Below are 15,179 nucleotides of genomic sequence, written 5' to 3'. Positions count from 1 at the left end.
TCATATACATAACTAAAGAAGTTCTTGGAAGACTTCATTATTTATTGAAAATAAACCAATTTTAAGTCTGTGAAATCTCAAATAAGTGCACTAGCAGTAAGTAAGAATACATTTTACGGAACTGACAGAGGACCCAGGGAATGCTAACCTAGAACTGGGAATGGGATTACAGCTCTCAAATAACTCCCACTTTGTGATGCCCAGAGGGATAATATAAATGAATTCTTCCACCCATCAAGTGACAGCTGGTCAATACTTTTTTCTTGGGCACTGTTCATGTCTGATATGCTTAAAAAATAAGCAGCAAACCATGTTGTGGCATTTGTGTCAAGAAGAATATATTTCCACTGCTGAATCCTAGATTTTCTGTTGGTATAATTGTTCTTAACCCTTTTTTTTTTTTTAAGTGTGAATGTTCTTCACCTCCGACTTGTTTGCTAAGAAACAACAGAAGTTCCTGAGTAAAAGGCGCTTACTACTTATTAGCACTCTTCTCAGCCCTCACCACTGTGGTCTGTGGAAAGCAACGCTTCAACCAGCAAGAACAATCACAGGGCCATGGACGATTGCTCTTATTTTACAATTATATTTAACTAAACATAGTTAAGATCTTATTATAAAAAATTCCTATTATTCCCTGAAAAGTAGACTAAATGAAATAGACTGCAGCAGTATTTATCCTCCTAAAATCCCATTCTTGTCTTTAATTATATAGGCCACTTGTTTAGCACACTTGAGACTAAAAAGCTATCTGCTTAGAAAGTTCTTCATAGCTCCATGTTTATACTGGAAAGTCGAAGATTTCACTGCATCCACAGTAAAACTTAGCTCCTGGTGCTGCTCTTGAAATTTAAGGCAAATATACAATAAGTTCCTAAAAAGACTGAGTGGCCATATGCAATTTACTGACATTGTGAGTTGCCATGTAATACTAAATACAAGCTAAATTTTTCTATAAATCATCTGAACTTTAATATATTTTTAGAGAACATATGCAAGCAAAATGAGGGATGGGGAAAGATCAAACTGAACAGTACAGTATATACTCAAGTGGATCCCAAACTACAACCAAGACTTACCTTTTCAGGTCAACAGTTGTGACACTAAATACAACTCCTTTGAGCCAAAGAATCATAAAGAGCCGCTGGGAAAAGGGGCAGTTTCCTATACTTTCACCATCACTGCCAGCCTGGGAAACAGAAAAAAAACATTAAAAAAAATAAGGTCAAAGTGATAATACTCCAAACGATAGATCTTTTTTCTAAATTTAATCAAGGGTACAAGAAGACATGGAAAGTTGCATTGTGAAAGGAAGAGTGGAAATTTGGGTCTTTATTATTTTGCTCTTTCATTTGCCTCTTTCTCTTCTTAAAAATGTCCAGTCTAGCATGGCACTGTCCAAGAGAACTTTCTGCAATGATAGATATTATCTATGTTACCACTGTCCAAAATGGTAATCATTTGTATCATATGAATAATGAGTACTTAAAATGTGGCTAGTTCAACTGGACTGAATTTTTTATCTTATTTTTAATTAACTTAAATAGTCACACATGGCTAATGGCTATCACATAGGACAGCATAAGTGTGATCAATCCCTAGGGGATACATCCTTGCCTCAAGGCAAAAGACAGTCTATGGTACATTTTATGAAATGTAAGTCATTTCTTGTCTATGAGATAATGTTCTTTATAGGGCAACATAAAAAGGGGAACTTGTAGGTGTCCCTGTCTCCAAAGAGTTAAATAATCGCCAACCTCCTCGCCACAATCTAAAAAATATTCACTATAAAAATTACATATCCTGTTTCATACATTCCTTCGGGGAGAAAATAACAAAACATATCTTTATCATAAGCTATTTGGAATCCACTTAATGAATATAGCAGTTGACTTCCCTGAGTTCAACAATGAGGTAGAATTTTCCTGAAAATCAGAGTGGAACCGATTTTTAATGCCATCGTGTATGTCCCAAGTTTAAAAAGGAAGGAGGAGGGGAAGTGGGAAATGGGGGCGGCGGGGAGCCAGCATGCTGGAAGAGAACATTTTGGCATTTGCTAGGGACAATCACAGTCCTCTTCACCATGAAGTCTATGGAGAAAGCCAGAATTAACTTTCAACGAGTCATTCAAAGATGCTGGTAAAAGTACTATTTATTATCCTAAAGTAACTCTCAAAAACTCAGAGGCCAGTTCAGTAAAATGCTATATCAGTTAAGGCATTAATTCCTAACTAGTGAGATGGGGGGAGGGGATGAAAAATAAAAGCAGTTATCTGATTAGATATAACATAACCAACAAAACACATGGACACAGAAGGAGAATGCCAGAACCTTACCCTAATCAGACAGCATGGGACGGTTATAACTGAGCTTGGGGGGAAAAAAATGATCATTCTTTATCAGTAACAAAACATACCCAGAATTATAGCCAGAATGAATCATATTAATTTCTAACACTTCAACTTGTACAAAAATTTACTTCTAAAGAAATCTAGTTTAAATCTTATAGTGATTACAAATAACCTAAAGAAAATATTTAAAATGAAAAATTTCTGTGCCTTACAGTCAGAGGTTCTAGAAGAATTCCTCAGTGGGGCCCAGAAATCCTCATTTTGTTAAGACACCTAAGGAGATCACAAAGTAAGGCCTCTGCTGGACACACTGAGAAACACTGGTGTGGGAAGGTTAGGACGATATTCCTTCTTCAGAGCACAAGTCAGTTTTTAGGATTAAGTCGTCCTACTATATAACAAACTGGTACTCAAATTGTTTTTTTGAAGATGCTCACTATCCCAACACATGTGGAACACTGATAACATACAGTTTATTACAGATAAGAAAAAGTTAATACATTACCTTCCTATATATCTTGATGATTAATATTTTCACATAAGCTTGTAGCTTTAGATACCCAAATTTTATCATCATTGTTTTGCTTTTTTCCCCTCCTGGTTTTAACACGCTTAACAGCGAAAGTATAAATACGAGAAAAAAAGTACACCAAACTTAAGACTTACTGAAAAGCAATTAAGTTTGATAGACAAAGAACAAGTCTGACTCAAGATCTTCATCCTATTCCATTTATTCAGTCTGTAATATTATTTCCCAAACTGCCTGTCATAGGAATGTTAAAATAATTAAATTGGTAAAGAAGATGTAACAAAGATGTTACATGTAGGCACTTGGAAACACATTAGACTAAAGGCAAGCTGCCGATAAAAAGTGACGGGCCATAGATGAAAAACACACCATACTTTCCTACAATGGTCTGCAGAGCATATCCCTACAGTACGACAGAAGGATCTCAGAATGTAGACTGCTTCAAGAAGACCTGGTCAAAATACAAATGCTCCTTTGCTTTCACCTCCTCTGTCTATGATTTTCTAGCAAATGTTACCAATTTACTTCTCTTTCAGGTGTATCATAAGCTGTTACACATCTTACATTCCTTATAAAACTACTTTCCTTTATGCACCCAAAAATAAAAGCATGGGTACTATTCAAGATAAAACTGAAAAACTGCCTTTTTATTAACTATTCCCAAAACTCACAATTCAAATAAATGTTGGATGTACAAGTTTTTCCAAAGTTTTAATAGCATTAGAAAATTGGAGCTACTAGATGATGTTTTTGTAAATTTTTCCAGAAAAAATGGAAAAATTTGGATTTCCAGAAGTCACAAGTCAAAAATTTCCTCCTTTAATCCATGTCGTACTAATAAAATTCCATTTCAACATTTCAATAAAATTCCTTTCAAGTTTAAGGATAAAAATTCTCTCTCCAGTATGAACTGCATTGAATACCACCTATTGGTACAATTGACTAAGGAGGATATTATGGCATAGTATAAAGCATTTCACACTGGAAATCAGAATACCTTTATTCTACACTGAGTTTTTTATTGATAACTAATAAAAATTAACACATAGGTATATCTAACAATAAATATCATCTAATAAAAGTATCAATTTTAAAAGAACTGCTTTTTACTACTTCTAACAGCAATATAAACATTTATTTTAAAAATAAATAAAAACTGAAACACTACAGAAAGTCAGAGTTCCTTTCCCTTACCCTTGAACCATTCAACTAATTTGTTACTTATTTGTCTAGGTTTTTTTTCTATATACATACTACTTTTTTCTTTTAAAAATGTGATCACGCTATATCTTTATAACTCCAGTTTAATGTAATCAACCCTCTGGAGGCTGTAATGCTCCCCACCAGCATGGAAGCCAGGGCGTACAACCCTGCCAGCCAGTAACAAAGAATTCCTCTCCCTCGCTGCTAGGGTGAGGGTCAGAGGAGGTCTAGTAGAGAGTAGTCAGAACTGTCACCATCAACCAGAGGTGGCTGACAGTAATGAGACCACCTCAACTGGGGTGTCAGTGGAGACCACACAGGAAACTGGAACTTACACCCCTGTGCAGCAATAATGAAGAGGCTCTCGACCTTGGGTATCAATGGAGGCCAGGTGAGTCATCTGGACTTCTGTCTCCCCCGGGCTGTAACAAGGCAGTATCACTGCCCTTCTCCCCTCCCAAGCACCTCCAGAGCATTGTCAGAGAAGTCTTATTTGAGTGTCAGAAAAGTTTAAACAGAAGGTTTAAACAAGATTGAGTTTCATAACATAATATGAAAATATCCAGGTTTCAATTGAAAGTCACTTGTCATATCAAGAACCATATCAAATTAAATGAAAAAAGCCAATCGACAGATGTCAACCTCAAGATGACAGAGATGTTAGACTTATCTAACAAAGATTTTAAAGCAGCCATAATAAAAATACTTCAATGAGCAATCACGAACAGCTTGAAACAAATGAAAAAATGGAAAGCCTCGGCAAAGAAATAGAAGATGTAAACAAGAACCAGATGGAAATTTTAGAACTGAAAAATATAATAACTGAAATCAAAAGTTCAGAGGATAGGCTCAATAGCCAAAAGGAGATGACAGAGGAAAGAATCACTGAACTAGAAGACAGAATAGCAAGTACCCAGTTTGAACACAGAAAAGGTATACTGAAAATGTAATACTTCCTATATATTTCCATATTTTTACATTAGCCAACAGTCATTTTTGAAGGTTTTATTGCATTCTATTAACCCAACAATCTAACAACTAGAAATTTATTCTGTCGAGAGACTTATACAGATGCCTAAAGATAAATAAGAGGAAAGAACACTGAAGCATTGTTTGTTAACAGCAAAAAACACTGGAGACCACCCAATGTCCATCAGTAAAGGATCTACGTTATAGACCATCTCCACAGAGTGGAAGTCTGGGCTAACCATCTGGCCTTTGCTGACATGGGTGGGTAAAGGGCCATAGCTTTTTTCTGAGGTGTTTGAAGTAGAGCAGCTATTGGCTAAAAGTTTTCTGTCTTGCTTAGGCAGCCCCCTTCCTGATTCTTTGGCTAAAGAGAGCCGACTTTTGTTGAAACTTCTTTTGTCTGAGCTTGTTAGTGTTTCCGGGTTGGTGTTTCTATAGCTCCGAGTCTGTGATGTATGAGGGAAAAACAAAAACAGGAAACTCACTACCTTACCAAAAGCAAAAGTCTCTCAGAAGTATTATATTTGAAAAGCAAAATGAAAATGGAATACTATTTGACAATAAAAAGCAATGAAGTATACCTGCCATTATGATTTGAGTGAACGTTGAAAAATTATACTGAATGAAAGAAGCCGGTCCCAAAAGACCACATAGTATATGTGTCCATATATGAAATGTCCAAAATAGAAAAATCTATAAACAGAAAGTAGATTACTGGTTGCCTAGAGCTTGTAGTGGGGAGGGAAGGAGGGAAAAAGGGTTGGAGAGTAACTGATAACGGGTACAGAGTTTCTTTTTGGAATGGTAAAATTAGACTGGTGATGGCTGTACAACTTTGGGAATATACTAAAAATCAATGACTGTACACTTTAAATAGGATCATTGTATGGTATATGAATCTCAGTAAAGCTGATTCAAAAATATATAGACACAGATTACAAGTAAAATATACACGTACTGGCAAGATTTTAATTTAGAATATGTAGTTTTAAAATTAGGATTTCATATTATAAACATACATGTCTATAATGTTTCCTATTTCTAAAGTCAGAAAACCCAAATAAAGCAAAAATTTGAATACATCCACTAACACAGAAATAACCACTAATTTCCAGGTAAAGGATGAGGTAGCATGCATTTAGGTTTTGTTCTTATAAAAGGGGTAGTTTTGTTTAACTTGTTATCTGGGGTTCTCACACACTCAGCTATTCCTCACCCTCCTCCCTCCGGACTTCTGTTGTAATTCTTGAATTGCCTAATACCAGTATTTAATCAGAAACTGCTGGATTAACTCCTACATTGCAGAATAGGGGTCAGTAGTAGATGCCATAAATATTTTAATGTTTTACTAATACAAGGTTAAGGAACTGCTCAGTTAGAAAACCTAGTTTAATCAGTTTATAGAAAGTCAGATCTTAAAACACAGAAGAAGAGCTTCGTTCCTCTCTGTTTCTTTGTGTTTATGGGTCTGGGGTTGAGGGGTGATGATGACTATGGGAAAGAGAAGCTTCCCCTGAAGGTAAGAATGGGCTCCTGACCATTAAATTGTTTCCCTTGACACATTTTCTAGGGAATATATAGAACAATGTGTTGCCAAAAGAATGAACTCAAAGACCTCGTTTACCTTTAGTGTAGATTCTAAATTAGCTGTCTGAATACACAAGATGGCTTGCTTTGATTTAGATTAAAAGTCACAAAACAAAATGATAAATGGGCAGTCACCTGGCTCATATTGTCTATTCCTTCAGTTTTTGCTACACACAAATATGCTGGAACCAAGGTCTAGAGTCTAAAGGTTTAGTAAGCTGTTTTTCTTATACAAGGTCTGCAGAGTATATGGCAAATAACAAGGTTTAGAATCAGACATACCTGGATTTGAATCCTGACTTCAGTACTTATTAGCTGTGTCATCTTCTGCAAATTACTTAATATCTGTGAAACATGACTTCCTACACCTTGTTATTACGGGGATCAAATCAGTTAAGGCACACACACAGTTCCTGGCAGATGGTAACTTTAGTAAATGTTACCTAACTTTAAAGATGTCATGCACAGAATTCAAGGTCTAACAACCTGTTCTTCAGTTGAAGCACTTAGTCAGTAGAATCCCTAGATTACTTTTTTTTTCAGAAAATGAGAAGGAAAAGAATCTAATAATCTTTCACATTAAGTTCTTTCACATGACGTATATTATGGCCCTATGCTTTAAGAAATATTTTCTATACAAAGTTTAAATAATCCACTAAATGGAGTGAAGCAAAGATATCCTTTACTCAAAGAGGTGTAAAAAGTCTCTGGCCATCCAAACAATATATCGTTTCCCGGCACAACCACATCATATCGCTAATTCTATAAGTAAAATCAAAGAACATGTCATGGAAGAACTACTATATTCCAAGCTCTGCCTATGTAAATAAGACATAGCCAACGGCAGGACACTGGAAAAATCTCAGTTGCTACCATTTTCTTGCTCAGTATCACCAACTCACGAACTCTACTCTCCAGTAAGTGCAATTTAGAGAGGAATTGATTAGTTTGAAAATTCATGAAGATACCCAAATACCATGTTTAGATAAAACTCCAGGCCGGGCTGTTAGAATTCACTTAAAACATTTACCTTAATGAGGGTGAACTCTCCCCAAACTAGCTCTTCACATGTATTATTCTAGTTAATTCTTATATCCTCTCACTCGGCAGATGGCGATTAAGAGCCAGACTCCCAAACAACTCCACCCATTCCTAGCTGTCTGACTTTAAAAAAGTGATTTCATCTCTCCAAGCTTCTTCTTCAAAATGGAGATGATAACATGACCTGCCTCATTGGATCGTTGGGCGGAAATAAATGAGTTTATACATTAAAGGGCTTAGAACACCACAATGCTCTAAAACCAGGGAATGAAGGAGTTGTTCATTGTATATCTTTTCATATTTTTTAATATTTGTATTATGCACGTGAATCTTTCATTTAAAAAAAAGCAAGCAGACAAAAACCTTTTCACCCTAAACACGTGAAAATGAAGTAAAATGCAAGTTATAGAATGAATGTAGAAAAGCTCTGAAGATGAAAAACATGTAATTAGGCACAGGATCTCAAATCTCAAGATACATAAAAATCCACAAGGAAGTGAGTTTAAAACACAGATTACCAGGTGTCACCTCCAGACACTCTGATTCAGTATGTTTATGGTAGGGTCCAGAAATCTGCAATTTTTAACAAGCATTTCAAGCAATTTTAATTCTGATACATTTGGCGGGTAGGCCATATTTTGGTAAACACTGACATAGAAGAAAACATGCCAAAAAGTAAAGACTGGAAAGAAGTTTACTCTGTGGTTAAACTCTGAATTCCTCATAATGCTTTTCTGAGTCTGATATTCGTAAGCCAGCAAGCTGGTCACCGGTTTGTTAGAGTCTAATTTGGTAAATAACAGCCTCCCACACTTTAAAGGAATGCCTCACTATCCTACCTCAAACTTAGGCATATCTAGACTTAAACCAAGCCAGCCCAAAGCCCCTTAAAACCTAAACATGCAGACACAAGAACATTATTATTCCACACACACTAAGAAGCAGAGGCAAGTACAAAATGGTACAACGTTAATGTTTCTAAGAGCTTGTCTTAAGACCACTCTTAAGACCAAATATAGTGTCAAGGACAGTTATGGTGACCTACAGTCCTTTATAAATCAAGTCCTTTATGTTTTGGGGTGGTCGTATGTGGTTTAGAAGAACAATTACAAATTTTAATTACTATATTATACTACTAAATAAGCTGACTTGTCAGAAGAAAAAAAGAAAAGATTCTGCTGTGATATTAGGGACAAAGACCAATGCCTGACTTGCAAAATAAGCTAGACTTTCCACTTTGAAGCTATATAACCATGGGTAAGTCTCTTAATCTTTTTGGGTCTTCATTTTCAATTCTGGAAAGGGGAGGAATGGGAGGAAGGATGGAGACTGATTTACAGAAGTTGATAATTGTAATATTATGCAAGATATATCATCGCTCTTAGGGAATACACACTGAAGTATTTAGGGGTAAAGGGCTACTCTGTATGCAACAGACAAGAAAAATAATAAAGCAAATGGAGTAAAATATTAACAAGTAAATCTACGTAAAGGGTGTTCTTTGTTCTTATTCTTGCTACTTGTCTGTTAATTTGAAATTATTTCCAAATAATTTTTTAAAATTATTAATCTAGTTTCCACTTCCATCCTAATAATTTCTAATTATAGTATAACTCACTTTTATTATACAATTTATGTATTATCTCCAAGGGCAGATAAAAAACAATCTTTTAAAATTAAAAAAAAAACATTTTTACTCACTCATCAACCATGTGAGGACCTACATTAAACAACAGTGATGAACAAAGGAAGACATTGTTCCTACCTTCACATTAAATGGTCTACAAAGTTTAATCTGAATAATTTAACAATCTGAGAACACGGTAGAAGTGAAAAATTTCAATATAGGATAAAATAAAACTCAAAATATCCCCCCCCACACACACACACACATACACACCTTATCACAACTGAAATAACACCTGTTGAACAGTTCCTCAAAAGTGTCACAAAATTGTGAGTTTCATAATTTTGTGAGTTTGTTTTATGGTCTTGCCATGGCTCTTCCTGAGCTGGTGATTTAACTTCTGAGACTTGATGTTCTCTTGCATTAGCCTAAGTCACTGTAAATTGAGAAATCATTCAAAACTATACAAAAATGTCTTTTCACTTTATTTTTAAATTTAAAAAAGGAAAGAACAACTAAAAGTATGGCCAACGTTTATCATGCTTACCTATCTGAAATAACCTACTAAAATCTATAGTTGTTACTAAAGTCATCAAGATTCAAAGTTACTTTTACAAAGTTACTATTACGAAGTAATAGCTAAAATATGCATTTTAGCCAACTGTTTTAACAAAATGTCATGGTTTAGTAAAATAACTTTTTTGTGCACTTTCCTCCACCCACAACTATGCATAGTTAAACTTTTCTAATAGGAGAAATCATTCATCTCCCAGCAGTTTCAAAAGTTTTGTTTCCTTTAGTAAATGACCAAATTACGATTTGATTACCTCATGAAGCAGATAGTTTAATTTTTTTAAATCTGTAAACACACACAATAGTTTTTATAAATGAGGTTTTGCAAAAGTTCTCTCTTCTCCTTTCCTAGGATGACTTTCTCACCAATGTTCTTGAGGAATGAGTGTCCCCTCCACTCATTCTGTGCAATAAGGCCGCATGAGTCTGTAATCTTATGTGATTAAAATCACATTATCAAACTCCACCTGAAATGTCCACTGCCATACCTATCCTTCAGGTCAAGCTCAAAACTAACCTCCAAGAAACTTTTCTAGATCACTAGCCCAAACCAATTACCTGGTCCTCTCCACTTCTACTCCAGCTTCTCAAACTCTGATGTCAACGAAAATCATCCGAGGATCGTGTTAGAACACTGATTCCGATTCAGTAGATCAGGAGTGGGACCCAAGATTCTGCATCTCATACAAACTCCCAGGAAATAACAAGTCTATGTCACCTATTTAACAATTAATGACTTGCCTTGTAATTTCTTAAACTGTTACTATGTATTATTACTTTACTATTCATAGTATCTCCTGAGCAAACTGTAAACTCATTGAGATACAATACTTTTGTTTAATCTTTCCATAGCATAATTTCTGCTGCAGTTACTTTACTATTTATTAGCGTTTTATTGATTGCTAACAATGAAAGCCCTTGAGCTACAGAGAATGTTCCAGGTTATTAGTATAGAAAAAACTTATTAAGTCAAACCTTCCTGATTAATAATTTTTCTCAAAAATTAGGTCTCCAAATCATCTTGGAACAGAGCTAACAAACTGCAAAAACCACTGTAGCAAACTCTGATAGTTGCCTGCCCAATATCCATTCTCTCACTTTTTTATTTTTTTCTGATATAACTCCTATTTTTGATCAGGCATTTATTCCTCTCCCACAAGGGACACAGGAGATGATGACCCAATCCTCAATTCTAGGGGTAAATCCTGATTGATTCTAAGCCAGTCATGATAATTTCATTCCTCTGCCAATGACTTAGTGTAATCATGGGACCCAGTTCATCAACAAGATAAGAGTTTCCAGAGAAAAGTTTCTTGCTCTTAAGTCAAAGACACCAGAATAGAAAACCCTTGGACGTGAAAGCTATGGCTGCTGTGGCTAACTTAATAGTAGCCTGAGGCTACAACCAACACCAAAAGATGACAAAGCCAAGAGAATCACAAATAAGGGAGCCAGAACCTGACATACTATACATGGAGCAATCCTCCTACACTTCGTTAGATACATTTCCTTAGTGGTTAAAGACAATTTGAGGTGGAGTTTTCTGTTATTCACAATCATAAGCATCCAAACCAGTATCGCCACTTATCTCCAATTAAGACTATCAGGAAGAAGGAAAATATGAAATATGAAAACCTCAATATAAGTTAAAGGAGATATAATAGCCATTCCAGGGCTCTGGTTTGTTTACAATTCATTCTATTTTCCATAGGCTGCCATTTATATACATTGCTCTAGGATTTCAGTGGTCTGAGTAGCATTTGCCACTGAAGTTCAAGCTACGGGCTCTCTCCCATTCACAGAACATCTTACAGAATACTTCCTTGTATAGGACCCAGAGACATTTATTCAATATGTAACACATATTTACTGAGGCCCTACCCTTTCCCCAGCACTAAGAGTTGGCACTGGGGAAACAGCTGTGAAGGTGACAGATAGACCTGACCTCATGAAAGGTTATTTGTGGAAGAAACGATGATAAATGTATCTAGATAAAACTGTTAACTGCAATAAGTGCCTAAAGGGAAACAAAGTACTAAGAGAGAAGACAAGGAGCACCTGCTTTAGGTAAGACAGTCATAGAAAATCTCTTAAAACTTAAAGAATGAGGAGCCAGCCATGAAAACAACCAGCGTAACTACATTGCTGTACCAGGGAAAGCAATGTTGGCAGGTGCCAGATCATGAAAGACTTTCTAGACCAAATTAAGGAGTTTGAATTTTATGCTTATAGAGGGAACAATTTATTCATTCATTTAACAAATGTTTACCAAGTACCTACTGTGTAGAAAGAAATCATTTAACACAATGGTTAACAGCAAGGGCTCTGCAAGCAGGGTGCCTGATTTGATATACAGGTTCTTCTACTATGTGATATATTAGGCATGTTACTTAACCAAGTGGGGACTCCGTTTCCTTACATGTAAAATGGGGAATATCATAGCGTTATTATGAGATCAAATAAGTTAATATATGAAAATCTCTTAAAATATGCCCAGCAGGTGGTAAGTGCTCAGTAACAAACTAGGTGACAGGTAGAAAACATATCCTGACTTCATGGAGGGTGTCAGAGAATAGGGTGATGAGATACCACTGAAAGATTTTGGTGGGTGAGGGCATATGAGGGTAAAATCGAACTTCCATTTTATGACCATAAATAACACTTTACACATGGAAAACAGTGTTGGAGACATCGAGCTGATAGAGACTGGAAGCTGGGAGACCTACTGCAGTGGTTCCAGTGGAATATGGCTTGGATTAGGTAGAGGGAATGCAGACTGAAATAAAATGCATGGATTAAATTGAATTAGGAAGGTACAATCCTAAAGACTTGTGGATGGTTTGGATGTGGAAAGCAAAATAAATCAAATAACAGATTTCTAGTTTGAGCAACTGGGTAGAAGAAAGCCTCACGGTGGGGGTGAGTGTGCCTATACTCTGCTGGAGAACAGAAAGGGAAATCCCTTCCAGAGATAACAACCACAGAGCTTTCAGCCTTGGCTTGAAAATATTTCTAGGTGTGGAAGGCTACAAACCAAAATTAACACAGTTTACACCTCAGGACAAACTTGTGGAAGGAAGGGACAAAGGGTATTAACTTTATATACTTCTGTAATGTTGTTTTTCTTCTTTTTAGATTTAAGAAAATTTTAAAAGGCAATGTTCCAAATGTTTACAAATGATAATCTTATTCTTGTCCCTAATCACTGCCAAAATATTAAACTATTTAATACAATAGAACTGCTTCTGAATTCTTCATATTGCTTGAAAAAATGCTGAATGCAAAGCAGCCATTCCAAAACTACTAACTGAAATGACGGTTGAGAAAAATTCTACTGAGTACTTTTGTTCTGCTGCATATTCAAAGCATATGCTGAAAATAAAAACAAAGGCTCTAATCTATACTAAAATCAAATCTGAACTGTCTCAGCCAATATCGTTTGTTAAAACAAAGTGTCAGATATACAATGACCAGACTTTTCATCTAAGCATAACAGAACCATAATGAAAACAAGTTCTGCTAGAATGTTTACATTCACTTATCAGAAGCCTAAAATAGGAGGTACAAAGTCTATTATCTCTTCGGAACAAATTATAAGCAATTAACTTAAAAATACTGAATGACAAGAAAGAAAAAAAAAAAGATGGCCAAAGGTATACCTTTTTCCTGTTTGGATCAACCTTGATTCTACTCCCTATAAGAATCAACTACGATAAGTAAAAATGTCACTGAAACTACCCACAAATAAGTTAATAGCTACCATTTAATTTATCAATTTATCTCTCACTTGATATGTGCTATATGAAAGTGAGTTATATATATTAATCCTCACAATAACCATATTGTTAGGTTGTTTTCCTCATATTTCAGATAAGGAAACTGAGATTTAGAAAACTAAGTAACGTGCCATAGGTCATACAACTGAGGAGTGGCAGAAGTGAAGTTTGAACTCTGAGGTCCATGCTATTAACCACTGTTGCAGTTTTTTACACCAAGGTAAGAGAGATGCTGGAACCTCACCTGCTTAGTCTAATGATTCCAATAGTACGACCACTGTCTATCTCACTCATATGGACATTACCTAGCAAGATAAATTACCTGAACTACCACCATTATAATGCAATCCACAAAGGTTATTTTAAATTTTCTTATAGCCTTATTTTTTAAAATGTAAAGAGAAACAGGTGAAATTATTTAAATATTTAATTCAATATAGCTAAAATACTATCATTTTAACATGGAATCAACAAAAATGTTGTTACGTTCTTTTCTTTGTACCAAATCTTTAAAATCTAGTGTATATTCCATACTTATAGCAGTGGTCCCCAACCTTTTTGGCACCAGGGACCAGTGCTCTTATGAGAATCTAATGCCTGATGATCTGAGGTAGAGCTGAAGCGGTGATGCCAGCACGGTGGAGCAGATGAAACACAGATGAAGCTTGCTCGCTAGCCTGCTGCTCACCTCTTGCTATGTGGCCCCATTCCAAACAGGCCACAGACCAATGGGACCCCTAGTTATAGTACATCTCAACTCAAACTAGACACATTGCAAGCACTCAATAGCCACATACGACTAATGGCTACCATATTGAACAGTACGTGTCTAGAGAAAAAGCATCTGAACAACCAATACTAAGGTCACCAAATCCATGTACTAAAAGTCACATACCTGACTCATCAACTCAATATTCAAGTTCTCGGAAATTACTTATTATTTCAAACAGATTTTAACAAGTTTATCTGACTAGCAAAGCACAACGGTTTGCAACAGAAAAGTAAACTGGTTGCATCAATAGAGCTAAGATGGCAAAGGAAGAAATAGAAAACACACACAAAAACACACACGCACCCATGTATGCACATGCACAAAGGAGATCTCGGTTCAAAAAGCGTAACAGCCGAGACCATTTAGCAGAAAAGCAAAAACAGTCTTACACAGCTCAGTAGTTCCCAAGGCCAGTGCTGCATTATTGAATGTGTATTCAGAATGCTGACATTAATAGGTAGTTAAATTCAGCATTTTAAGAAGGCAGCCATAAGAAGAGATGAAATACTGCCATTGCGACAACATGGATGGACCTCGAGATAATTATCTAAGTGAAATAACCCAGGCAGAAAAAGTTGAAAATCGCATATCACTTATATGTAGGATATAAACCTAAAAGTAGAGACACATGGACATGGACAATAGACTAGTGGTTTCCAGAGGGGAGGAGGAAGGTAGACAGCGTCAAGGGGGTCAAATATGTGGTGACAGAAAGAAATCTAACTATGGGAGGTGAACACACAGTGTAAAT

At 35.8% G+C, this 15,179-nt stretch overlaps 1 protein-coding gene across 1 annotated transcript in view; it reads right to left on the bottom strand.

Moving 5' to 3' along the window:
- The window catches only part of CLIC4 (chloride intracellular channel 4), a 60,094-nt gene that overhangs the window by 26,981 nt on the left and 17,934 nt on the right, over nucleotides 1–15,179 (bottom strand). Inside the window, exon 2 of the mRNA XM_039854546.1 lies at nucleotides 1,080–1,189. Within this exon, the coding sequence (XP_039710480.1) occupies nucleotides 1,080–1,189 (110 nt within the window). The remainder of the gene's footprint in view (nucleotides 1–1,079; nucleotides 1,190–15,179) is intronic.

Source organism: Pteropus medius, unplaced genomic scaffold (assembly GCF_902729225.1).
Source record: "Pteropus medius unplaced genomic scaffold, Ma_sr-lr_union100, whole genome shotgun sequence".
Classification (NCBI taxonomy): domain Eukaryota; kingdom Metazoa; phylum Chordata; class Mammalia; order Chiroptera; family Pteropodidae; genus Pteropus; species Pteropus medius.
This window is presented reverse-complemented; position numbering and strand designations above follow the sequence as displayed.